The 27,199-nt window shown below is 39.2% G+C and overlaps 3 protein-coding genes across 3 annotated transcripts; 2 read left to right on the top strand and 1 right to left on the bottom strand.

Annotated features, from left to right (window-relative positions):
* Positions 1–236: 236 nt before the first annotated feature.
* LOC6502944 (ataxin-2 homolog) lies at positions 237–17,026 on the top strand. Its single transcript, XM_032453075.2, has 7 exons — positions 237–352; positions 403–493; positions 11,625–12,445; positions 14,054–14,234; positions 14,342–14,493; positions 14,683–15,580; positions 15,715–17,026. The coding sequence occupies exons 3-7, from the start codon at positions 12,431–12,433 to the stop codon at positions 16,581–16,583; spliced, it is 2,115 nt and encodes a 704-aa protein (XP_032308966.1). The 5' UTR covers positions 237–352; positions 403–493; positions 11,625–12,430; the 3' UTR covers positions 16,584–17,026.
* A 1,054-nt stretch (positions 17,027–18,080) lies between these two features.
* On the bottom strand, positions 18,081–20,041 carry LOC6503160 (putative odorant receptor 19b). Its single transcript, XM_001963509.4, has 3 exons — positions 18,955–20,041; positions 18,310–18,670; positions 18,081–18,247 (listed from the first exon to the last, which is right to left on the bottom strand). The coding sequence occupies exons 1-3, from the start codon at positions 19,710–19,712 to the stop codon at positions 18,182–18,184; spliced, it is 1,185 nt and encodes a 394-aa protein (XP_001963545.1). The 5' UTR covers positions 19,713–20,041; the 3' UTR covers positions 18,081–18,181.
* A 3,916-nt stretch (positions 20,042–23,957) lies between these two features.
* Positions 23,958–26,355, top strand: LOC6502945. The gene is made up of 2 exons (XM_001963508.4): positions 23,958–25,105; positions 25,157–26,355. Exons 1-2 carry the CDS (start codon positions 24,080–24,082, stop codon positions 26,237–26,239), a joined length of 2,109 nt encoding a protein of 702 aa, XP_001963544.2. The 5' UTR covers positions 23,958–24,079; the 3' UTR covers positions 26,240–26,355.
* The last annotated feature ends 844 nt before the right edge of the window (positions 26,356–27,199 follow it).

Genomic DNA, 27,199 nt, shown 5'->3' with positions numbered 1-27,199 from the left:
AGGAAAGAAGAATGTGTTCAAAGGTTACGGTCTATAGTTTTAAAAATGAGTGACTAATACGCATAGTGCTTATGTATATCGGCCCATGAGTTGATGCTGATAAATAGATGTCTCCTTCACTGTTTTGCACACCTTTGACCTAAATTATATAGAATGTTTTATTTGCTGAACACGGTAGGCTTTTAATATTTTAAAATATTTATATCGACTAAGATCCCATCGAAAAAAATGTCAAATGTCAAAGCCTTGAAATCTGTGTAGTACATCTTCATTGAAGATACTCAAATATTTGACATTTCTTTTGGTCGAATCGGGAGTAGTTGACAAATGGAGGCTAAAATACAGAGTTCATGTAAGAAAACAGTAACTTGTTACAATAGTTCATAATTTAATTTTTTTTAGGAAAAGTGATATATCGCCCGGCAATCATTAACTGTTTTCCCTAAGGATTTAAATAAGGGCCGATTCATTCGGCATTCGGCATTACCAATTTGTAAGAACTTTTTAATAATTTATGATTTGATTCACAATTATTTAATTAAATAACAATAATTAGAATTTTGAATTAGAAATAAAAATTTTAGAAACAGGAACCAAGAGGTATATATCCACTTATTCAATCCAATTAATTAAAGAAAAAAAGAAAGATATTAGAATAAAACATGAAAGGAAAGCTAACTTCGGGCGGAGCCGAAGTTGATATACCCTTGCAGTTGTGCCATTTCCGATCGTTCAGTTATATGGCGGCTATTGGATATAGTTGGCCGATCCCTATGAAATTTGGCAATCAGATTATTTTTCCCAAAATGGAATTTGTACCATCTTTCTAACTTAAAAAGTTCAGTTCACTCAGGATCCAAAGCAGTTTTATAACTTTGTAAACACGAAGCGTAAACATGTATCTTTTCTTTCCCTACTTACGTATCAAAATTTATCAGCGACTTCGGATCAGGCCATTGCGGATTTATTCGCAAAATTTTTCCAAACAACTTATTTGCCTCCTAACACTTCAGATCAGCCATACGCTTACAACATTCAACCAACTAATAGTATATTTGTTCCATTTCTTTCTGAAAACAATATACTATTGGATCTTCAAAAGGTAAAACCAGTTTATTCGCCAGGCCCCGACGGAGTACCAGCCTGTGTGCTAAAATACTGTGCTAGGGCTCTGTGCAAACCTCTTCAAAAACTATTTAACTTATCTTTGGAATCTTCGATTTTCCCCTTTAAATGGAATGAATCTTTCATAATTCCTCTGCACAAAAAGGGGAAAAAATCCGATGCTGCCAACTACAGAGGCATCTCAAAATTGTCAGCGATTCCAAAGTTATTCGAAAAATTAATAACTCCTCATTTGCAACACCTATGCTCATCAATAATTTCTCCATGTCAGCATGGTTTCATTAAGCGTCGCTCTACCACCACTAATTTATTGGAGTTGACATCCTTTGTTTTAGATGGCTTCCAAAAGGGACTTCAAACTGATGTTATTTACACAGACTTTAGTAAAGCATTTGATTCAGTTAATCACTCACTCTTGTTGAGTAAACTAAATCTTTTGGGATTCTCAACCGACCTCATTACGTGGATCTCCAGCTATTTAAATGGAAGAACACAGAGAGTCTTATTTAAAAATCAATACTCCCGCTTAGTCCGTGCCACATCTGGTGTCCCTCAAGGAAGCCATCTTGGCCCATTACTATTCACTCTTTTTATAAATGACTTGCCCCCATCCATAACGAACGCGCTGGTACTAATGTACGCAGACGATGTTAAGCTTTGTCTGCAATATAAGTTCCCGTCTGCCCAAAACAGACTCCAGTCGGATCTTGACAATTTTCAAAAATGGTGTTTAGCTAATGACTTAGTACTTAACGGATCAAAATGCAAACTTATGTCTTTTTATCGTACTAGTCCTCACCAGGCTTCGTACAATCTCTCTGGGATTGCCTTAGAAAAATTAACTCAGGTTAATGATCTTGGTGTCCTCTTAGATATAAAACTTAAATTTACCATATTTCTTCAATGGTTAATAAGGCTAAAGGTGTTGTCGGTTTTATTAAAAGATGGGCTAAGGAATTTAACGACCCTTACATTACTAAAAGCTTATTTATATCCTTGGTCCGCCCGATACTGGAGTACGGTTCATGTGTCTGGTGTCCCCAATACGGTGTTCATCAAGACCGCATAGAATCCGTACAAAAAAACTTCTTATTATTTGCTCTTAGGGGACTTAACTGGGACGCAAATCTTCACCTACCTTCGTATAATAGTAGACTCCTACTAATAAACTTACCCTCCCTAAAAAATCGTAGAACAATGCTGGGTGTCGTTTTCCTACACAACCTTATTAATGGTGATGTAGATAGCCAGCACTTACTAACACGCTTACAGTTTAACGTTCCGAATAGAAGGACCAGAAACTTTAGTCCTTTATTCTTAAGCCATTGTAGATCGACATATGCACAGCATGATCCCCTTAGGATTTTATGTTCGAACTACAATGGTCTGTATAATATTATTTCTTTTTCTTCCCTGTCAAATTTGAAAACCTCCATTTTAAATTACCTACAAGAACATACTAATTCTTCCTCGTTTTCTTTATAATCCTTCTATTTAAACTTATATACTATACTCATTATACTAACTCGAATTTATTCCCGCGATTCGAGCCGTACGTTATGCGGCAGGCGCCCCTCGGTCGGTTGGGCGGGAGGTGGGCTGTACGTATGCAGTGGGAACCGCGCGAAAAAAAACACCAAAGTTATGCCAATTCCGATCCTTCAGTTATATGGCAGCTATAGGATATAGTCGGCTGATCCCTATGAAATTTGGCAAATCAGATTATTTTGTACAAAATAGAATCTGTACCAAGTCCCACCTTTCTAACTTAAAAACAACAAAGTTATGCCAATTCCGATCGTTCTATGACAGCTATAGGATATAGTCGGCTGATCCTTATGAAATTTTGTACGTAAGATATTTTGGTCAAATATAACATGTGTGGAAAGTCCCAAAACCTCTAACTAAAAAAACACCAAAGTTATGGCATCTCCGATCAATCAGTTATATGGCAGCTATAGGATATAGTCGACCGATCCCGGCCGTTCCGACTTATATACTACCTGCAAGGAAGAGAACGATGTGTGCAAAGTTTCAACGATAGCTTTAAAACTGAGAGACTAGTTTGCGTAGAAACCGACGGACAGACCGACATGCTCATATCGACTCAGGAGGTGATTCTGATCAAGAATATATATACTTTATAGTATTATACTTCACTGCGTTGCACACTTTTGACCAAAATTAAAATACCCTCTGCAAGGGTATAAAAACTCCATGGCCAGCCGGTAATACCCATTACTACTATTTTGTTTTGGAAGAAAAACCAAAATAGTTTGTTCAGAAAAACAGAATTATTTTTGGTCTACCGAGTGCAGCCACAAAATGCAAGCTGTTCTTCGATGCATAAAAATAGTTTCAATATTGCGATCGAAAATGCCTGGAATCGCACTGGGAGAGTGCAAGGCAAGTCGTTCCGTAGCCTTTTATATCCTTTCGGCTTACAGAATTGAACTGGAATGACCGAAATGCTTTGTTCAATTGCCGGCACTCAGTCCAAATTCGCTAACTTATTCATAACGTGGCTCCTCGAACGGACCTCTCGTTGCAATTGCCATTATTTCACTGCACTTCAAAAAGTACATTGACTTTTAATATATTTTTAATTAATAAATATTCAAGAGCCACCTTTTAATATTCCTATTGTGAAATGGAGTATGCTGGTACTGGTACTGGTACTGGTACTGGCACCAAGTATATTATATTCTGGATATTAACTCTGGATATTGTTCTCTGTCTTATATATTTTCTGTAACTTTTAACTAATTTAAATGTAAATTTTATTTTATTCTTAATAAATTATTTTTAAGGAGGTATGCATGGATATATATTATCCTCTTGTTCAGCTTTAATTATACAAAAATACTGCCCACTTATCCCTAAGAATTTGATTAAATTATTTCTAGTCTCTGGTCATAATTTTAGTCTATAACTTTGTTCAGTGTAAAGTGTTTCCACTCGGATTCCATTCCACTCCGAACCGAAAATGTCCTGCAGCCAACATGCCCTGGTCGTTCTCCGGACACAGACGCCGATAGCGGAAATTATACTATCTGCTAACTGGTTTGGTAATGTTTACTTGGCCCTGTTGGCCCCAGCTTGACCCTCCTGCTTAACCCGCCGGGCCCCGTCAGCAACCGCCGTGGAATGCATCCACAAAATATTCAGTGAACAAATCGACGCTTGGCCAGCAATTGCATTTAAATAGATTTTCATTTGAGTGAACATTTTCGCTGTTTTCTGTTTTGGCCGCCTGTGCTTCTGGCCAATGAATACTTTTTATTTTGTCCTGAGTTTCTGTTTTTTTTTTTAGCTGCCAGAGGGCAGTGACTATGCCAGAGTGGGCGTGACTATGAGGGTTTATTAGGGAAACCTTTTCTCTGTGCACTTGGCGATTTGTTTCCAGATCTAGTCGGCTCTAATTCGAAAAGGTTGCAGGGAAAAGGACTGCCAGTGGCAGGTTTTTGTGATTTATGCCAAGATAAATGTCATGTTTGTTCATTTGTTCGTTTGTTTTGTTTATTGGCTTAGTTGCGGGGCTCCTTTTGAAACGCTTGAGTGCGTTTCCCAAACGCTAACTAAATTAAAACCGAATCGGAATCAGAATCCGAAACGGAAGCTGAAACTGAAAGTGAAATAAAATATGAAATTTGTAAATTTGGCAGATCCTTTGTAGTTTACAATTACGCCTGCAGGATGTCAATCGGAGAGATACATTTCCCACACAAAATAAAATTAATATGCCAGTCTTTTGTTCTTTAATTAACAATATAAATTGCGCATAGAAATGTGAACTGATAGTTGGCCCAAATTCAAACCATTCAAACAATTGTGCCAATCGCAGCAGAAGCCCTTCAATTTATTCCGACTTGCTTTCTCAACTGCCAGCCAGCCAGCCAGCCTGTTTGGTTTTTAGTCAAAAATGCCACAAATGCCAGAAATCCTGAAAACTGAAAACCTGAAATGAATACAACAATTTTGTGGCCAGACAATTGCCTTTTTGGCCATTGCAAGTGTCATGCCCCCTGGCATTCTGGCCAAAATGGAATCGAAGCCTTACTTTCTGATTAAATTAGATGTCAGCTTATTTTCATTTTCGTTCTTCATAAACATTTTGCAGTTTTTCGCTTCTCGTTGTTAATTTTTCTCGCTATTTTTATTTTTTTTTTCGTTTGGCTGTTTGTATCTTGATTGTTTGTAGTGTGTATTCCCTTGTCCAATTAAACGCTTTTTTTATTCAGCCTCCCACAAAGAGCCGGGCCACGACCAGCAACAACAAAAAGTTTTTTGATTAAAATTAAAGAAAGTTTCTGGCCTGGCTCAGAAGTCAAGGGATCAAGTGGAGGGAGGGAGGGAGGAGCAGTGGCAACAGTGGGGTGTTGGCCAAGAGGGAGTGACAACAAGTGGCCAAGGACACAATGTAACCCACGGAATGCATGATAAGCTGCGTAAGCAAAAAGAATCCTAAAATTTGCCAAATAACAATAAGAACAAAGTTTGACATTCCAGTGCACTGAGAGAAATCACTGCAGGGGGTATTGAAAACCATGAAAAGTAGAGTAGATTCAAGACTATAAAGTTTTCATTTAAATTTGTATTTGAGTTCATTAAAACTCATTTATTATTTTAAATAGTGTATTAAAGTATTAATACATTACTCTTCTGTTGAAAATTTCTTACAGAGTATATACTTTTAATAATTTTAATATTATATAATATTATACCTAAATTTATAAAATTTTTGTATAGCCTTTTAAACAAACACATTTTAGACCAAATTTTAACTCATCATATGTATTTAACTTTTAGATTTAAAAAAAATATTTTTTTTTATAAATAGGCAATATTTTTGCTTTGATTACTTACATTAAAATGTATATTTAATATATAGAATGGTAAAATATATATTCTTATTCTCTAATAATCTAAATAGTCTGATTAGCTATGAAAATATCGAATTATATAGACTTAATATTATAGTATTTATTTTACCTACTTATACCTCTACTATATCTACTTATGTCTGTTTAATATATATTTTATATCTTTCTACAAGTATCTTATTAAATACTTATTAGTACTTCTCACTTTAAACTCCATTTTTTCTCAGTGGTTTTTGGGCCAACAGCGCTAACCAGGCCCGAACGATGTGAGGCCACTGTCACAGCCACAGCCACAGTTAGACAGCTAAACAAGCCGAAAGGAGAAATTGGCATCGTTTCAATGCATAAACTTATTCAAAGTCAATTGCTGCGAGCGCGGCGCGTTTAAAACAGCGCCGAAAACGCGAGAGCGTTTCCACAACGCCCCCTCCCAGCAGCCCTACGCCCCTAGCCTCATGCCCGTTAACCGCAAGCCAAATTACTTGGCAGATTCAAATGAGCATTTGAAGCATTTCCATGGAAAACTTTTCCCCCCCACCTCACCTCACCTCACCGCCCCACTCCTTCCTACACTTTTCCCCCTGGTGTGCGTTTTTTTTTATTTTTCGCCTGCGCGGAAATTGTAATGAATAATTTTGCTTTTAACTGCTAAGTGAGGGGATGAGGGGAGACGAAAGCGTTGAGGGGGGGATCTGGTCGGAAGAGGGGCGCATGTTCGCAATGGAGAGGGGGAGGGGCTGGCCCGAAGATATGGTGGCACGCAATCTGGTTTGGATGGCTGGGGCTTAGTTTTTGGCCCGGCTCAGTTGCGTTGACAACCACTTTAAATCCGGCCAGAGGCGGCAGCGCCTTGCCCCCCTCCCCTCCAGCGAGCAACAAGCTGGCTAAAACACCAGCCCCCTCCGGGCCACATCAGAGCTCGGGCCGAAAGACATATAGGAAGCCAATAACGGCAACCCACAACTCACAAAATGCAATCGCGTTTGTTTTTTCAAACAGAAATGGCAAATTGCAAGATAGTCGCTCTCTGGTTGCGTTTTGGCCATCACAAAAAATATATTCAAATTCAGAGGATCAGAGCCGTTTTAAGACAATAAGGAAAAATGCAGAGTCACAGGGCGTATGAGTAATAAGGGGTTACTAAGTTACTGCCAAGTTTAATGATAAAATCAATCATCATTACGAACAAGAGTGTTTATTTGAGGGATTTGCTTTAAAAAACTTAATTTTTCTATAGAAATTTAATTCTACAATATTTACTATTGTACTTATTATAGTTTAATTCCAATTTTATATTTTTAATTTTGTTTAAAAATAAAGCTAATTTGTTAAGTATTTAATTAATTAATATTTACCTATCTAATAAATAATATATATAAATCTTATGTATAGTTTTAACAAATTTCTCATCAGTTTGCGTTTAAATTTTTTAAAATGAATGCCTTCATTTTTTATCAAGTTTCCAAAATAGGAGAAACACTGTTATCTAAAATTTTATTTATTTATTAGATGTAATCTAATCTAATATCTCATTAATCCAACTTATATAATATACTACTATGTATGTATACATAATGAGTTGAAAAAATACATATTGCAGTTGCAATATATGTAATTTGAAAATGAAAACTTTTAAGCAGAAATATAAGCTTTTCCTGGTTATAAAATATTATTATTTAAGATTTATATTTTTTTATTTCTATTTTAAGTATCATCCTTAACAGTTCGTAAAATCTCCTTCCTCTTGAGATCACCTCTCCTCAAATCGGAATTCTGTCTTATTTCAAAACTAACTTGAGTTTAATTCTCAATTTTTGAAATAAACTAATAATTTCTTGATTAAAAATCTATTGAAATGATAGCCCCAGGACCATAATTTCTTTTTTCAAAAGGCCTATTTCTAGTATTATATATATTTCATTACTGACCAACTAAATATTTCAAGGTAATAAGTGTGATTTTGTCGCTGCAAAATAGCCAGCTTGTAGTCTCGAAAATTGGCGAGCCCCACAGCCATTCGAGTGCACTCGTGACTCAATAATAGGGTAGCAATTATTAGTTTTCTGTGTTTCGACCAAGAAGGCTAGTAGTGCACTTGTCCAGGAGGAGTGAGTGCATCCGAACCAGTTCAGATGTCCGGGGGAGGGGGGCAGGAAGAGCGGACAAGGACGGGATCCCCACCTGGTTGGGGGCCTCTGATGGACGAGTATTTCACCCAAAATGCCGACAGCCCGAGGTGCATTTCCGTGACAATAATTGGCGCTGGCCGAGAAAAAACAAAAACAAGTGTGGATGGACGGAAAAGGGGTATAGTCGAAGCTTGGATACTCTTTAAGAGGGTACCATTGAACAACCTACAGGAGTTTACATTCTTAGAATATGTATGAAACTATCCAAATGTTATTAAAGGGATAAAAAAAAAAGTTTAAAAGAAAAATTAGTCCTGAGATTAAACGATAGAATGTACTTATATTGGAAAAAGATTTTCAGCTAAGACACTAGTTGGTCTAGAAAAAATCCAAAGGACAGTCGAAAAAGAGGAAAAATAGTCAAGATTTCATTAGAAAATGCAATTTTATTCAAAGACAGAAAACTGAAAAACTCATTGGCAAAAGATATTATTTATTTCTGAGACATCTCATACATAATATGTACATCAATTTAGATAATGTGTATATAGGACAGGAAGTAAACGCAGTACTCTAAAGAAAGGGTATCCAAAAACGCGTAAAAAATATTGAAAGAGATATTGTACGCTTCCTTCTGCAAATTGAAACAGGTTTTTCCCGCCGCACTGATTTAGTTTCGATTGCGAGCTCGTATTGGGATTGGTATTGGTTTTATTTTTGTTGATTTTTTGCCTCTTGCATAAGAGAGTCCGTTTCCCAACGCATCGCTGTTTCCTGGCCACGCCCCTCCCCTCCAGTTGGAAACAACGCCCACCGCCCCAATGCACACCCCTGGCCTCCTAATTAGCCTTTCGGCGCATAAATTACGCAGAGTCCCCCTTTTGCGAAATGACAGACTGTGGACACAATCGCAATTTGTTATCCGATAGGCTCGAAATGTTCGGCTTCTGTTGCACCACCTATAGTTGGGCACGTAGGTGGCGCCACACACCCAGAACTTTGTCTATAATTTGGTGCGTATTCCGACGCAGGCATCAAATTAAAATATTTCATTATGGAACTGATGCAATTATTCGTGGCAGCAAATTGGTTTTGTTGCTCTGCGATTCGATTAGTTTGGCTTTTTTCACTGCAATTCGATTACACTCATTTTCCCATGAATATTTTACGGTTTTAAATTTCCTTATTTTTTTTTAAATATGTGATTTTTTTAACTAACTGGCTACATGATTAATCAAAGGAGAAAATGAGAAGAAAAAATACAAGCCATTAATTGGGGTGATTAGCTTCAGTTTTTGTACGTTTAAGAAGCGAATTTTAAAGGAATTTATTAAATTATAATTATTGACTAGAACTTTATAAATAAATAATAATATAAATAATAATTGACTTTAATTTATTCAGAATTGTACTATGAATGACATATTTGATTAAACTTTCGATTCGTTTGAGTTTAATTCCGCCTTGGTTAGCCAAGATTAGACTTTTATGATATAGAAAACATTTTCTAAAAAGAAAACCGTATAATATCTTAATCACACACTCTTTAGACTTTTAAAGCACTGCTTCTCACACTTTTATTGACATTTAAGATATTTTAAAGAGAAAGAATATATACAATTTTGAATTGAAAGCTTTCTCCATTTTCCTGGCCAATAGAACCCCCTGGAAACGCTTTCAAATATTTGGAAAAATTTACACTTTCATGATAACTTGAATTTTATGTAAATGTAACTTTTTGTTCAAATATTTGCTAATAAATACGCCACGGAGGGAGGGAATGAATGGCCCTCCCCATGTCTAATAGCCAGACCACATCACTTTGCATTGGCTTTGAATCTGGGAAAACATTTCGAACCAACAAACTTGCTAAACGAGAACTAACCATGCATGTGAAAGCCCCATCTTCTTGCCAACATCCACCCAACCACCTAGCCACCCAACCACCTAGCCACTCAACCACCCAGCTACCTAACCAACCACTAAGCCAAGCACCACCCACTTTTCAAAGCACCCAAACAGCACCACTGGCATTACTAATTATAACACTTTCCTGTCCGTTCGACATTTCTCTTGGAAGAACAATTAAATGGATGTTACCAGACTTTTCGGGCCAAAAGGGGGTGTGCCGACTTTTAACTACATTCGAAGGGGGAGGGGTGGGGGGCTGGGTCCTTTACACACACAACCACACAAACCTTTATATCCTTATATCCTTGTGCAAATTGGAGACTTTTATTTGACACAACATGGCCCTCTTTCTCCTATGCCAGAAGGTAAAAGTTGCAGGTTCCATCGCCATCGCCATCGCCATCGCCCTTTTTTGTGGCAGTGTAGAGTGTCAGTCAATTGTTGTTGCTGCTGTGGCTGTTGTTGCATGTTGTTATTGCCAAAGTAACAGTTAAGTTTTACGGAAAGCCACTTGATTTTATTAGGAGTGCTCGTAAAATCATCGTCCGTTGTAAACGCTTCGTTCAGCGTTCAACGTAAATGGCCAAAAACCAGGGGACCTGAAGCGTAGAGTCTAGACCGCCAGGACCAGGGTTGCCAGGCAGCCCTATGATGCGAATAAAAACTCCTGATGAGTGCCAAGTTAATCCCGTGAGTGGCAAACGACCATTAGTAGTAATGTGGAGAATTAGTGGAAATTTAATTGAGCCCCAGAAGAGCCCTTTCAAAGTGTTATCGATATTGCACCTAAAATGGGTTCAAAAAAAGCTGGCTTCTTATTATTATTCTTTTAAAACATTTTTAACCCTTTTTTTTGCGAAATAATAGTCAAAAGCACACTCCTTGCTCGTTTTTATTAAAATTGTTCTCTGTAGAAATTTATTAAAGGCTGTTAAAAAAAAAAACAAGGGAGCCTAAGGGTATGCAACAAGAGCTGTGCTTAAGTACCGAGTACCATTATTAAAATACTATTTAGAATTTATAATTCGTTCCATATATTGACTAAAATAAATAAAGTAAATAAATAAACCATTAAATAAATTAAAATGATACATTAACTATTAATAACATTCAAAAGAGAAGTCTAAGAGTAATAAATAAGTGATGTCACATAGAATAGAAATTAGTTTTCATTGCCTTAAATTGTACTCTAAAATTGTATTATATAGTATTATTATTTTAAAGCTGTTTTAAAGCTTTATATGATAGTCAGCCATATAAATCAAAACCTCATATTAAAGCCTAAAAATCAATTTAATTTAACGACAAAATGCATCCAAGTACCGGGTAGCATATACCCGAGAATCGATCCGACAGAAAAACCTAAAAAAATAAATATGTACTTATTGCGACAATAAACTATGTTTTATTATTGTTATTTGTGTTTCTAATAAATCTCCTTGCAACAGAATAGCCACAAAAAGCGACGCTTAAAACAATTAAACAATTTATGAATGCCTCAAATTTTTGCCACAAAGCAATTGCAAATATTTAGCCTTAATTAAGCAACAAATTAACTCTAAATGCGCAATTACAGACACCAAGCAGATAGCCACTCTTTCCGCAATGATGCTGACCGAATACCAAATAAAACTAAATTGAAGTAAAAATTTAGAGACCTTTTGGGGCGCCACCCGAGACTCGCACGCCACGGACGGGATGATGCAACTGAATAGTGACCAGGGCAATGGACGGTGGATGGGAATCTGAATCGGAATCGGAATAGCATCTTGTTGCAATCGGGTAATGGCCGTGATTGTGCTCCACAAATGGCAACAGACTGATCGCGGCGACACCACAAGGTGCTTGCCCCCAACGGTGGCAAGTCGGCTTTGGCGATGGCTTTGCAATTTGCGCTATAAGCCTGCATGTTTCCGAGCCAGTGGTAAGTTGCAAGTTGCAAGTGGCAAGTGGCCAGCATCGAGTATAAAACGCTGCCAAGCCGCCGATACCATTTCACTCTCACTTTGTTAGCGAACACGCGAGTTAGCGATTTAAAACGCGCGCGCGACTTCCGCGCGACTCCCTGCGACTTGTTTGCTGTTTTAACCGCAACAGTATAAACTAACATTCGTTTCCATTAAACAAATAACTGCGTGAAAAGTGTTTATGAAACTTACTTGTTTTTAGTTTCCAAATTCCCATTTTTTTGGTTATTTTTTTTTTGTTCGTTCGCCCCATGGAGCGAATTTTAATTGAGTGACAGACGGAAACCAAATTAAAACGGAAAAGTGCATACACACAAGCAAATAAATTAAATATATATTATTTACCATATATATACGCCCGACCGTACATATACTGGCCTAAATAAATAAAAAGGCAGCAACTGGCGCTGGAATAATGTCTTCCATACGGGTGAATAATGCAAAATGGGATTAAAATCACACAAACTGAAATCAAACTCGCCGAGGGTCGGCCATCAAATATTGATAATGATATGAATCGCCACTGTTTTGATTATTTCCACTCGATTGCCGCTCCAGCGAAGGGAAATAAATTGTTGAATAAAGTACTGCATCGAGTGGTGTTTAAAAAATATATACCATAACTGCCTCCGATATCGGGCTTTTGTTATTTTATAATTTATTCATTTTATAAACGCAGTCTGTTTAAATTAATTAGGATATTGTTGGGGTGTAGTTTGTTTTTAAAGAAATATAAAGAGAGGATTTGATTTATACTATTTTAAAATTGTTTCACTATATTTTGGTTGAAAATAAGTGTCAAAAAATATTTTACTTAATATATTCAATTTTTTAAAAATTTTTTTGTTAATTTTTATTAAAAAATAAAGAAAACCTATCTTGGCAGTTTACATCTTAGGCTTCATTTTTTTTTTGATTATTTTTCATCAAGATTCATTATTTATATAAAAAAATGTCCATTCATGTCCATTTTAAATTAAACCGAAAATTACGAAGCAACATTTCTAAATTTTTGTATTTTCTTCACATAAGTTTGTACAAGATTTGGTTAAATATTAAGAAAATATCTTTAATAAAATACTATAGTATTATCTGTATATTTCCTTACAAATTATTTTATCATTTCATAAACATAATAAAATGGAATAATCTTTTCTGGAATAAGTTTCCAATAGAATCATATTTAATTAACGAAGATAGTATTTTTATCGAAAATAAATGTCTTTGCTTTAGTTTGAAGTGAGTTCTTTAAACAACTTCTTATTAAAGTTCTTAACTCATATTTAAACCGAAATGGCAGAAAAATATGAAATTAAATAAAATAAAACCCTGATGGTGAGAAACCCATTAACAACTATTTTATGAATACAAGTGCCCTAAAACACTTCAATTGTAACTCCGAAGCACAAGAGTAGTACAAACATAAACCAGGATATGTCGGGGATGCCAAAACCCTTGCCAAAACAACATCCTCGGAGAATATTTATGCCATCGCAGATAGGAGGAGCCTGCAAGGGCCATCACTCAGAACAAATGGGGGACACAGCCCCCACTAGCTAGCCTCCACTAGCCACAAGCCCCGTAAACCTGATCAGATCAGATTTACGGCATATGAATAAATATCCGTGAAGGGGGATTAGCATAAACCCCAGCAAAAACAATCGACAACAACGGCAAAGCCCCTGGGACTCGCTGGCAGATAGGCATTATAATTGATAATTACCTTTGGCGGCAGGTTCATTGTCCACGGAGTCGTCATAATTACGAGTATTAGTTATTAATTGTGTGCACTGCAATTCGGAAAACATAAAAATAATGTTTGCATTCGCCCGAATGGTTTAATGGCAGCACCGTAATTGCATTTGCAAATCAATTTAATTAAATCATAATTATGAATTACAGTGCAAATATTTTTAATTAACTGGCGCACTTCGGCAAAAAAGACCAATAATCGAGATGATTTCTGTTTGTCGCTTAAATTGTAATTGTTTTTGAAATTTTTAATCCTATCTTTAATCCTGTTTATCCTGTTTCCAAGGTTTTGTTCGCCACGCTGGCCTGCCTCTTGATTGGCCTGGCGAGTGGGGAGGACCTCGAGGCAGTTGCCACAAAGTCGACGGAGAAAGTCGACGCTGCTGTTGCCACAACAAAGTTAACACCGAGTCCTTCGGAGGACTCCAAGAGTAAGACGGAGAAGCGGGACTCTTCGGATCAGACAGGTAAGATTTAGTTTTTAAGATTTAAGAGACTATACTCTGCTTAAAATTTTAATTTTAAAAATAACTAAAACATTTTGACTTATAAATTTATGTTTTGCAATTTCCAGGGGGCATTTTCATTGGTCCTACTCCCAAGGACTCTCCCTTCCGGCCGCTTTATCCTTCCAGCGGTTACTTTGAGGCCGCCACAGCGGAGACACGAACCCCCATCTTCGGACCAACCACAATCCGCTACACGGCGGCCGAGGCGGCTCCCCAGGTACGACACTCCCTTTTAATTACCACCCACTTACCTCAGGACACTTCAGCATACTTGATAAGTACACAGAAAAAAAATCTATAGTAAAAAATAATAAAAAAAAAAATAAAACCAAGACATCCAACTATAAAATAGGTTATTCATAGGATATATTTCATTTGAAAAACACATACATTTCTTTCGATGTAGACCTACTACGACCGACCGGACAACGGACACTCCGCCCTCCGCTTTGTTGGCCCCAAATACGCCCAGCAGGGGGCGCCACCATCGGCACCCTCGCCCACGCATCGCTTCAGCTTCGCCGTGCCGCCGCAAGTGGCGCTTTATCAGCGTCCAACGGCCATTAAGTCATCGAGTGCGCCGCCCCACCCCCACCCCCTGCAACACACACACGCCCCCCCGCACCCGCCGCAGATTTTCAATTACGGGGACGTGGAGCAGGCAGAGCCTGCCACCGCAAGTGGCGCCACTTACGAGCGTGCGGGACCGCAGCTAAGCCACAAGCAGCAGCAGCAGCAGCAGTCGCCCAAGTACCAGCAGCAACAGCGTATCCAGTACATAATCGCCATCCCACTGTCGTACATGCGCCAGATGCAACAGCAGCAGCAGCAACTCTTTTTGGCGCCTCCAACGGCAACAGCAAGCACCACCACAACAACAACTTCGAGTGCAGCACCGCCGCCCTCTCCGTCGGCCCCCGCAGTGCGGCATCCGGCGGTGCAGCTCCTGGGTCCTCTGGGCCGTCCTTACTACCAATCGGATGCGGCAAGTGCTCCGGCACCCCCAGCTGGTCCGCCGCACCAGCAGTATCTGCAAATACCCACCAGCATCCTGCTGGCCGCCGCCCAGCAGTTGCAGCAACACCACCAGCAGCAGCACCTCCAGGCCATTTACGCGAAGCCCCAGCCCCCGGCCGCCGCCTACCAGCCCACGCAGCTCATTTTCCAGCCCCTGGCCTCGCAAGTGCAGCACCCACAGCACCAGCAGCAACCGCAGTTGCAGTTGCAACGCATCTTTCTGCAGCAGCCGCAGACGCAGTCGCCGACTATCTACGCGGAGCAGCCGGCCACAAGTTCCCTGTATGGTGAGTGATGGGATTTATATTTATGTTTGCACTTATTGGCTTAATTGCCGCCAATTAAGTCGGCAAATTAGCGCAGTTTTTAAGCCCTAGAGGGAGGCAGCATGTGTAACCCTTTTTGTTGTTGCCACTTACAGCATATCCGCTGCAGCAGCAGCAGCAGCGCCTGAAGCAGCCGCAGCAACACAAGTACTCATCGGCAACACCAACAGCACCGACAACCTCAACCACCAGCTCGACAACGGCAACAGTGGCAGCTACATCGGCGGCAACAGGAGTCGCCACGGCAACGGGCGCTGCAACAACTGCCGAGGGAGTTGCATCGGCATCGGCAACGGCAGCGCGCCACCACCACCTGCCCCTCGTGCACTATAATCCCATTTACGTGCAGGCGCCCGCCGCCATCGAGCAGCAGAAGCAGCAGCAACATCAATTCGCCATCCTGCCACGCTTCGGCAACAACAATCCGGGCCGGGAGCCGGTGGCGCCCCTCCATGTGGTGGCACTCTCCCCCAGCAACCCCGGTCCGCCGATCCACCACTACCACCATTACCAGGCCCTGCCGTTGTACCACCACCACCACCCCCTGGCCCATGGTCGCAACCCCCCCGCCTATGTATCCGACGAAGAAGGTCCCAGCAAGTCGACTGGTTCCTCGCAGTACCTGGCCGGACCCACTCCCGCCCCACCAGCCGTAAGTGCACCCGGACCTGTGCCCATGCCGGTTTCCGTGCCTCTGGCCGTACACGGCTCCGGAATGACCGCAGCCTCGCCGGCCATTATTCCGTATTTCAGCCATCCGGGAGCGGTGCATTATGGCACCCATTTGTATCATCCGGGAGCCGGCACGGGTCTAACTTCTGCGGGAGGAGCGGGTGTTGCAACAGCATCAGTAGCAGCAGCAACACAAGCCAGCAGCAACTCAAAGCAGCAGCAACAGTCGCAAACCGCAACAAGTGCAGGACACCTGCCAGGTGGCAGTAACAATATTGTGAAATATCCCTAAAGCCGTCAGGAGGACAAAGCGCCAAGTTAGTGCTGGTGGCGGCAACATCAAGGACAAATGCACTCTAAAAAAAATTTTTTTTTTTTTTTAAAAAGATAAAATATTTCTTCTAATATGAACTATTTTCCAAGCAAGTTCCAGGCAAGGTTCTAAGAAAGTTTGTGATTTTTAGGTTTAAAAAAAGAAAAGTTAATCATTTAAAATATTTTTAAAAATATCTAAATTAATAGTTTTTGAGAAAAAACAACTTAAATTTAAACAATTCTTTATTCATTTTCATTTTATGAAAACTAAAAAAGTCCTAAGGCCGAACCCAAAATTTAATACAATTTTTATAAAAGTTTTCCGAAAATCATAAAAATAATTATTCAATTTTTTTTCAAAATTAAAACTTAATTATAAATAAAGGATTCTTGGGGAAAAGGCCCCTTTTTTGTCCAGTGCTTGACCTTGTTCGCATCCGCCTGCTTGTGAAGTCCTTTGATGGAGAATTTTCCTATTTGTCATCCGATGTTGCGGCTCCAGTTTTCCGAGAGCTAATGTTAATTATGTATTTTACTCGATTCCCAGGGAGAACATCGAATGGAAAAAAATAAGAAATAAGTAAGAAAACCAAACCCTTTGAGCCAATCGGCCCTCCCGCCCTTTGTTATGCAAATCTGGTGGCTTGGAGTTTACTCTGCCAAGTTTTAATGAGTTTGCCGTACTTAGAGGTCCTCGTTCGGTTTCTGTGTAAATATTTGTGAAATTTTCCAATAGACTCACCAAATAAATATTTGCCTAAGCTCGTATGTTATGTTTCCACTGTTTTATAGACGTACTTGTTTGTATTTTAACTTTATGTTTACATTATCATTATATACTTTTATGCTTTTTACATAATTGTTTTTTTGTTGGTACTTAATAAAGTGTATATTGAAATATATTTTGGCCGTTTTATTCGTCTGCTCTTCAAAGGAATAACTTGTGGATAATTATTGTGGAATAATCCAGCAAGTTATTACGGAAAACCAATGCAAATGCCTCTTAATTGAGGTCGTTCTGAATCTGAATCGCCATAGTGATTGACACACACCCACTCCCACACCCACTCGCCCTGATCATATTTGCAAAAATGCTCTTTTCCATTTTTAAATGACAGACGTGCTTAATTTGTTTTTATTTATTTATTTTAACTTTTCTCTTTTTGTTTTTGTCACTGGCTCGGGCCGGGTCCGGGTCCGGATTCCGCTGGAAAAAGTCCACATAAGTCAATTAATGGATATGAGATTAATGATTTAACCAATGTTCGCTTCGAGCCGTGCTCCCAATCCGATGCCCGACATTTTTTCGCCGAATCGGCATTTAAATATTAAATTGCCAGCATAATTACACAATCCACCTGTGTCAGCTCGAAAAGCTCCAATTTAATGCAGGACTTTGCAGGAAAGTAATGAATTACTTTTTTAAATAAATAATGTGGCAAGGCCTTCATAAATTCTACAAAAGTATCGAGTCGTACCTTCTTTATTTCGTAGTTCCTTTACATATTTTTTATTCAAAAGAGAAACATATTTAGATAATGGTTTATTTTTTCATCCTAAGGCCTTCCAGAATCTTTAATCGATTGTTGATTTCCGCATTTTGCTCAGCAATGTGAGCATTGAGTATGCGCCCTTGCAGAACTAAAATAATAAAATAAAAACATTCATTAAAAGTCTCATTCTCACAAATACTTAATACCCACGGTCAAAAACGATGTCATCCTGAGAGGCACCACAATGCCCGAGTATAGGATCATCGGCTTCTGGCAGCGAACCAGGACGAGGACCAAGTAGCGCCGGAAGAGGGCGGGCTGGTCCAGCCAATTGGAGGAGTAGACCGCAGACAGAAGATTGTCGCCCGCCTGGTGGACCAGCTCGGCGGAGTAGCACAGCAGGAGGGTCTCGCAGGTGAACGTTAGCAGGAGGCAGAGCATATTCACGAGCGGCATGAAGCCGATCTTCTCGAACAGGATCAGGTAGCAGGTGGTGCACTGGGAACAGGCCATGCAAAAGAACTGCAGGAAACTGCCTCTCGACAGAGAATGCTCCAGGGATTTTAGGATTCTGGGGAAATATACGGAAATGGTCACACTTTTTTCATATCGTAGCCTATGAAGTAAAGACTTTGTCTTTAACGCTAAAACGCTAAAAGGCTTCATATATATTAAATTATATGTATTATAATATATAATAACTGTAGAATATATTCTAACAGGAAAATGATAGCTGTGGAATATCTACCACAAATAACGCTCTAGAGATTGGACGAATTCGGGAAAAATACGGTTAAGGTCACACTTTTTCTTGACGTTTTTTGAAAGCTGTAAAATATCAAAATAATAACTTACTGTAATAGCTTTTGATGATCTTGAATGTAGTCCAAAAGACGAAGATGGGTCTGCTGCTCAGTCTCCCTTGCGGAGTGCCCCAAGCGGGCGAACCGGCAGGCCAGAGCCCGGGTGTGGGCACTCAGCAGGATCAGGTAGGTGCACGGATAGGTGGCCACAGTGTAGACCACCACGGCGGTCTCCGCCAAGAAAACGGTGTGAACGACGACGGTGGATACAAAGACGGCGGTGGTCGACTCCTTCCACTGCCAGGGTATCCACGAGGGATACATCAGGGTTCGCTCACTGGACAGGATTATGTAGGCGATTCCACAACCGAAAACAAATCCGACGGCGATAATGATGGTCAAGTGGAGCCGATGCGAGCGGCGGATGCCCTTCGTGCGGACGATCCGGCGCTCGATGGGGGAGCAGAGGCGGGTGTCCAGGTACCGCAGGATTCGGTGGGTCTGTAGCAGCCTGTCCCGAACCGCCCAGACATTCAGGAGCTTCAGCATGTAGATGCTGTGGGGCATGGCCACCGAGAGGCTGTCACAGAAGGACTCCAGTGAGTTGGACATCAGGAAGTTCACCACCATAGACAGGGACATGGAGACGTTAAAGGTGACGTTCCAGAAGATCGAGTAGCTTCTGTAGTGCTGACCGAAAAATGACTCCCTACCCTTCGGAGGATGTATTCCCATCAATCGAAAGATCCGCCAATGGAGCTTTAAAGCAGCCGTCGAGTCCACTGGTAGCAGGTCCCCAGCTTGAACCATTTTTTTTTTTGAGCCTCCGAACTACAACCGCAGTCCTTTTATAGAGTAGTCCTCTAGAGGACCCTATAAGTCCATTTGGTCTAAAGTCTGAAGGAACAGCCGCAATTTATGCAAATTGCAGCAAATTAACCGAAAAAGTTTCGCCCTGGCCATTTCTCTTTTGGCTTTTAATAGTTTTCGGCCTAAAGGGTGCCACCATGTGTGGTGTTTTTCATTTTAATCAAAAAGGAAATCTATCGACACTATTTTATCGACCATTTTTTTTAGAAAGTGAAGTGTATTTCAATAGGTCTTTTACTTATTATATCTTTTACTTATAAACTCTTTTACTTATAATATTCTGGTCTGTTGAAAATATTATCCGTCAATAGCATAAAATAGCACATAAATAATAAATCAATTTTAGTTTAAGTTTATCTTTTCCTAAAGACAAAAACATCTCTTCCACTCCACGTTCTTTCATTCTAAGAAGATTTTTTTTCATTTTGTTGCATACCTTTGGGTGCTTTGGAAGAAGCCACTGAAATAAGCCAGTGGAAGCAGAATAAAAAGTCTATAACTCCTCTAAAAATCAGCCGATTTTTATTTTGTTTTTTAATGTAATTTGGTCTATGAATTATTTTGCCAACAAAAAACTTGTACCCTATTAGTACCGGGTATAATAATTTATTGGAAGAGATAACAAACAAATTAGTTAATGTTAATGCATTATTAATGTTAGTCATTTAAAGACAATAAGAAATAGTTCTTATTTAAAAACTTAGCTTGAATATTTAAATTTGTATATATTATTTTTTAAAAGTATCTTTGTTGGCGCATTTCCCAGCCTTGTTTATTTTTGGGCATTTTCTGGGCACCTCTCGCACCTGAAACGATTCTGGGAAGCTGGTTTTGGCCAAAAAGGGGATTGGGGAGAGGAGCTGGAGAAGGGGTGGCTCACAGGTGGCGTGTATTCAAATTAATAATGCCAAATTGATTATATAACATTTGTCAATGGCAATCTGTTTGGGGAATGACCCATGAAGGGGGCGAGGGCAGCCCTAAGCCGAGCTATTGTTGTGTATCCGTCAGATACACCGTCGAATAGACCGCACAGATACGCACGGGCAGGCAGGCAGGCAGGCAGCCATCATGATTGAATATGATTGATATTGATGAAGGGAGAGGAGGGGTGGCATAAATTATGAACAGCAACTGGGAAGGTGTCCTGATGTCCTGATCCATCAGGACAACCTGTCGCGACCTTGGCCTGGGTGAAAAATGAGCTTTCTGGCCGCCAAGACGGCATAATTAAATTTTCCAGGCAGGTTCCAAGTTCCAAATAGGAAATCCAGGCTAAAGCCAAACAAAAAGCGGGTCAATTCGCATTCAATTATGGCCCAATTGGCATACATCAATTGATCCTGTCCCTGGTCCTGGCCCGGCCTAATCCAACTCAGGTCTCGGCCTTGTTTCTGACCAATTTTCCTGGCAATTAATTTGTCAATTCAGTTTATAAATATCCGCCTTTCAAATCACATTCCATTTGCGAATGGAAATCAACTGGCATTTGCCGGCCTGAGCCCCTCCTGGCCATTTTCCCATGTCCTGTGGATTAGTTCTTCCGTTTTACAAACTCTGTCCTTTTTCAAATTCGCATGCAGATTAGTGACAAATCGATTTAATGGGTTTGCTTATTTTCTGATATTATTTTAATGCCTATTAAGCCAATTATATAAATTGTCTGCAAAAAACTTTAAAACTATAGACATGTACATATATCATAATCCAAAATATAAATTAAAGCCATTTTAGCTCAAAAACCACTTGATTTGGATAGAAAGAAAAGTCAAACAAGTTTGGTTTTAAAAACTCTTGGTTCTGCAATTTCGAAAATATTTAATATATACGGCTTTATAAAGTATTTAAAAAATTGATAATCAAGTATTCAAATCATTAATCATTGATAATCACAATTTATTTTTATTTTATGGGTTTTATTATTATTTAATTTTATAAAGATTTTGAAATAAAATTCTATTGATTAAAATCCCAAATTTCAAAACGATTTCTTTCCGCGCCATTCCTCAAGTTATATACATAATTGAAGCTATCTTATAACTTTACAATAAACTTTACAATTTAAAGTAAACTTTACAATTTTACAATCAACATTACATTACAGTCAACATTAAATAAATATATATAATTAAATTCGAGCTAGTTTTCTTTTTTATTTGAGAGAGTGTTATAGTTTTGTTAATATCTGACTTCAAATCGGAAGCCCCTAAAGGTTAAACACAAACGAAAGTTTTAAAAACTAAATATTTAAAAAATATTTAAATTTTTATTATATTTTCTAACTCCGACATATTCAAAAGTGTTCAGTTTATTGTTTAGAGAGGGGTTACCGGATATGTATGAAACCATGGAAATGGTTATACAAAAAAGTGGCAACTTTCACTTACTCAACTAAAATAAAAATTCAAGAATAGTAGGCTTTTCTTAAGGAAATGTTATAGTCCTTAAATCAAGTAGCCTTTGGGACTTTTCAGAACCACAACTTAACGAAAAAGTCAGCACATTTCAGGCAGTCTTCGCTTGGCATTCGAGAGGCAGGGTTCTCCTCTTTCTTTTAACTTTCTTTTATTTAATTATTTTTTATTTTTATTCATTTTATTTTTATTCACCAAACCAGCAATTTGGTCTGTTGAATTTTCATTTAATTTATTTTATTCCATTTTATTTATTTATTTTTATTTTTCTTGGTTTTCATTCCACAGTTTTGTAGCTCCAGTTTCGCACTTTCTCAGAAAATATTTTTTTTGAAAGGATTTAGGTCCTATTTTATTATAATTTAAATATCAATTTTATTTTATTATTTTTTGTAAGTTTTATTTTATTTCTCAATACATTTTTTTGTTTAGACTCTTTTGCCACAATTTTGCAGTTCCAGCTTTGGATTCTTATTCAAAACTACTTATTACTTTTTTGTATCTTTTTCTCAACTTACTGTTTTAAAGGTTTCATTTTATTTTTTTTGTTCTTTGGATTCTTTTGCCACAATTTTGCAGCTCCAGCAATGGAGAAAATACTAATTTGTTTTTAATCCTTGTACCCTTTCAGAGGGTATTGCAATGTTGGTCAAAAGTTTGGAACGCACTGAAGGAGACATCGCCCTATAATTCATATATGTTTTCTTTTTATCAGCATCACTACCTACAAAAATACTGAGTCTATTAGCTGTCGGTATATTCTTCTATTTTTTACGCAGTATATAAATCGAATCCAGAATAAAGTTTTTTAAGGTCCTCAAGACAATTATCAACATTATGTGCTTTTTTTGTTTATATATTTTAATTTTAAACGGCCGTAAAATTTTAATTATTTTTTTTCTGATTTGTAATTTTTAGAGGAGCTTTATTTAATATCTATCAGTATATAAATAACAATGATTAAATTTTATAATTAAACCTTAACATAATAAAACTTTGAAAGTTAAATTCTTCATTTTAATAGTTGTTTTGTATTATCGAAAACAGTAACTAATACTAGAAGGATTTTAAAATTTTTGCGAGCCCTACAGATGCTTCTTATACCCTTGCAGAGGGTATTATAATTTTGGTCAAAAGTGTGTAATGCGTGAAGGAGACATCTCCGACCCTATAAAGTATATATATTCTTGATCAGGATCACCTCCTGAGTCGATATGAGCCGTTCGTCCGTCTGTCTGTCTGTTTCTACGCAAACTAGTCTCTCAGTTTTAAAGCTATCGAGTTGAAACTTTGCACACATCCTTGTTTTGTTTGCAGGCAGCATATAAGTCGGATCGGTCGACTATATCCTATAGCTGCGATATAACTGATTGATTGGAAATGCCATATCTTGGTTGTTTTTCAAGTTAGAAGGATGGGAGCATTTGGGATTTGGGCAAAATAATTCGATATGCCAAATTTCATAAGGATCGGCCAACTATATACGATCCGCTATATATCTAATAATATAAGATGCGTGGCGCCACCTAGCGGACTGCGACTCAACTGCAAGGGCATATCAACTTCGGCTCCGCCCGATGTTAGCTTTCCTTTCTTGTTTTGAATATAAATTGATGTATTATTATTTTTATTATAAAGATCATTAACAGATATTTAAAAAAATTCATTTTTCGTATTTTTTAAATATTTTGTTAACTTTTTTTAAATTATCCCCCAACCTTCAAAATGTATTTTAATCGCACCATCCATGAGATTTTGGAGAACCGGAATAGTGTCATTACATAACATGAGAGTATCCAGTCAGTTAACAAAATTCTCCGTACAAGTCTAGACCAAAAATAAAAAAATTCATTTTGAGAAAAAAATTAAGTTCAACAAACTTTACATTCAACAATGTCGTCGGCAGGTGGAGGAGATCATCAGGAGCATCAGAAGCCGGAGGATAGTACGAATTGCATCGGGGATGTTTTAAGGGAGAGGCGTGCTTCAAGCCGGAAGTCGACGTCGGGACGAAGATCGGTTCGTTTCCGACAGATGCCCCTTCCGGCGCCCATGCCTCTTCCTCCGCGTATGACCCTTGGAACACTGTTTTCCTCGCCACCCGGACTTCCGGCTCTAGAGGGTGAGGTCGATACCCAGGAAGTGCTCCGTAGCGATCCTCGCTTAAGGAATAGCTCCCGGACGGAGAAGAACATATTTGCGGGACGCCATGTCACCTGCGCCTCTACAGCCATACCCTTCCGTATGTCAAAATTCTACGTCCAGCCCAAGCTCGACCCGAAGCTGAGCCCGCGTTCCCTGGCCGAGGGCGTAGTTCGGACGATATGCGGGGTCCACGAGCTGACCAATGTCCTGCTGGTGATCACACCCACGTCCTCGCCGCTCACCGAGGACTCTCTGCACCGGTACAAGATGCACATCTACCGGCTGGACAACCAGAGGCATCTGTGCACCACCGCGCTGACCCACCAGGAGCGCGATCTCATCGAGCTCTACCACGACGGCGACAACTACTCCATACTGCACTGTTCCCGGTCCATCCAGATGGAGGACGCCGCCCGCAACACCCCGATAAGGGCGCAGATATTCGAAACAGTGCGCGATGGGTCGCCGGCGGTGCGCAGGACCTGGTACAAGGGCCACCCCATGAGCCTGGCCCTCCGGTTCAAGAACCGGCTGCGGATCGGCGTGCACACCACCCACAATCCCTTCGGCATTCGATCCCTCCGGGAGCCGAAGATCCCCGTCCGCATGACCCGGTTCACCTGTCTCGAGGCCAAGGAGGAGCCCATGACGCCGGATAAATTAGAGGCAGCCATCAAGGAGCTAACCACGAAAAAGTATGGGATAAAGCCGCCGAAGGTTCAGGAAATGCGCCTGAAGAAGTTCCAGAAGCCCAGCATGCTGGGCCTCAACAAAGTTGGTATTCGGAAATATTCTATAAAGGCAATGGACTTATTAGATACACAGATCTATTCACAGGACCTCCCGACGTTCGAGGCGCCGGAGAGTCCCATCCATTTCTCACCACAGCCGGAGACCCCCAGGAGGAAGGACACTGAAAAGGCACAATCGAGATCCAGACGAATCGTGAGGGGAAGAGCAGATGATATATCTTTGGATCCAGCGCTGGAACTGATACCTATCCCCTTCGATTCCGATGGGTTCTCATCGGATGAGGGGCATAGGCTCAAGAAGACCATCCGATTTGCCGACCTCCTGGAGGGTCATTCCCAACAACACAAGGCTGTGCAGACGCAGAAGAGTAGGAGGCTCGTAGGACCCGTGGTGGGGGAGATGACCGAGGAGGAGGCGAAGCACTACCTTGCTCCGGACCGGAACGGTGTGAAGATGTTGTGGCGGCCGCAGGATATCAGGGAGTCCGAGGGCTGCATACCGGTACCCTCGTTGATACCGACCCTCAGCGAGGAGTCGATCATCCACAAGTCTTCGATGTCGTTTGCCCAGCAAATGGGCGCCGTGGCGGCTCCGTCCAGCTTCTCGCCCGAGGCTCGTGCCCACTTGGAGCAGAAGCTCCACAAGCTGAATGTTCGGCAGGCGTTCAGGAAGTTCGGGATCCTGGTTGAGCGCATCAACCAGGACATCCAGCCGCAATCCGAGCTCCTACTGACCTTCTTCCAGTTTGCCGAGATCCTGGACTTCAAGATGTTCGTGCGGCGGGAGTGCACTTTCGCAGGACGCGGTGGCGAGAGCGAAGAGCCCCGCTACGTGGTAGAGTGTTACGTCTTCGAGGACTGTAGGGAGTTTGTGGCCGCCATCGGCGTACTGTGCCGGCAGCTTCATCAGTTCGCCGTCCTCTGCCCAGGGGCAGCCAGAAATCTGTACTTCGTTGACGACGCCTTCGACCTGACCAGGCTACCCAAGAAGCTCACGGGCTGGCTGAAGACTGTTCTGTGCGCCGTCCACGCCCGAGGCCTCTACGATCTGCTGGGCGAGCTGACGCTGGAACTGGTCCACCCCCCGGCCACCTTGCTGGACCTCACTCGGGATGACAAGGACAAGGAGCAGGATCCCCCGCGTGGCCAAAAATAATTATCCTAAAAGACTTTTTTACTTCGATCTAGGACTTTTTCTATCCTCTACTTTGAAGAGTAACATTTTTAGCGCATATTTAGAAAATATATCAAGATTAGTATATTAACTATTAACTATTAACTATTAACTATTAACTATTAACTATTAACTATTAACTATTAACTATTAACTATTAACTATTAACTATTAACTATTAACTATTAACTATTAACTATTAACTATTAACTATTAACTATTAACTATTAACTATTAACTATTAACTATTAACTATTAACTATTAACTATTAACTATTAACTATTAACTATTAACTATTAACTATTAACTATTAACTATTAACTATTAACTATTAACTATTAACTATTAACTATTAACTATTAACTATTAACTATTAACTATTAACTATTAACTATTAACTATTAACTATTAACTATTAACTATTAACTATTAACTATTAACTATTAACTATTAACTATTAACTATTAACTATTAACTATTAACTATTAACTATTAACTATTAACTATTAACTATTAACTATTAACTATTAACTATTAACTATTAACTATTAACTATTAACTATTAACTATTAACTATTAACTATTAACTATTAACTATTAACTATTAACTATTAACTATTAACTATTAACTATTAACTATTAACTATTAACTATTAACTATTAACTATTAACTATTAACTATTAACTATTAACTATTAACTATTAACTATTAACTATTAACTATTAACTATTAACTATTAACTATTAACTATTAACTATTAACTATTAACTATTAACTATTAACTATTAACTATTAACTATTAACTATTAACTATTAACTATTAACTATTAACTATTAACTATTAACTATTAACTATTAACTATTAACTATTAACTATTAACTATTAACTATTAACTATTAACTATTAACTATTAACTATTAACTATTAACTATTAACTAT

Source organism: Drosophila ananassae, chromosome XL (assembly GCF_017639315.1).
Source record: "Drosophila ananassae strain 14024-0371.13 chromosome XL, ASM1763931v2, whole genome shotgun sequence".
Taxonomy (NCBI): Eukaryota; Metazoa; Arthropoda; class Insecta; order Diptera; family Drosophilidae; genus Drosophila; species Drosophila ananassae.
This window is presented reverse-complemented; position numbering and strand designations above follow the sequence as displayed.

Excerpts from the sequence above, each read along its gene's own strand:
- LOC6502945 (XM_001963508.4), top strand. The coding sequence starts at position 24,080 with ATGTCGTCGGCAGGTGGAGGAGATCATCAGGAGCATCAGAAGCCGGAG. Across the intron at positions 25,106-25,156 it reads GCATGCTGGGCCTCAACAAA|ATCTATTCACAGGACCTCCC; the intron begins GTTGGTATTCGG and ends TTAGATACACAG.
- LOC6502944 (XM_032453075.2), top strand. Across the intron at positions 14,494-14,682 it reads CGGCCGAGGCGGCTCCCCAG|ACCTACTACGACCGACCGGA; the intron begins GTACGACACTCC and ends CTTTCGATGTAG. Across the intron at positions 15,581-15,714 it reads GGCCACAAGTTCCCTGTATG|CATATCCGCTGCAGCAGCAG; the intron begins GTGAGTGATGGG and ends TGCCACTTACAG.
- LOC6503160 (XM_001963509.4), bottom strand. The coding sequence starts at position 19,712 with ATGGTTCAAGCTGGGGACCTGCTACCAGTGGACTCGACGGCTGCTTTA. Across the intron at positions 18,671-18,954 it reads GATCATCAAAAGCTATTACA|AATCCTAAAATCCCTGGAGC; the intron begins GTAAGTTATTAT and ends ATATTTCCCCAG. Across the intron at positions 18,248-18,309 it reads GGATGACATCGTTTTTGACC|TTCTGCAAGGGCGCATACTC; the intron begins GTGGGTATTAAG and ends TTATTATTTTAG.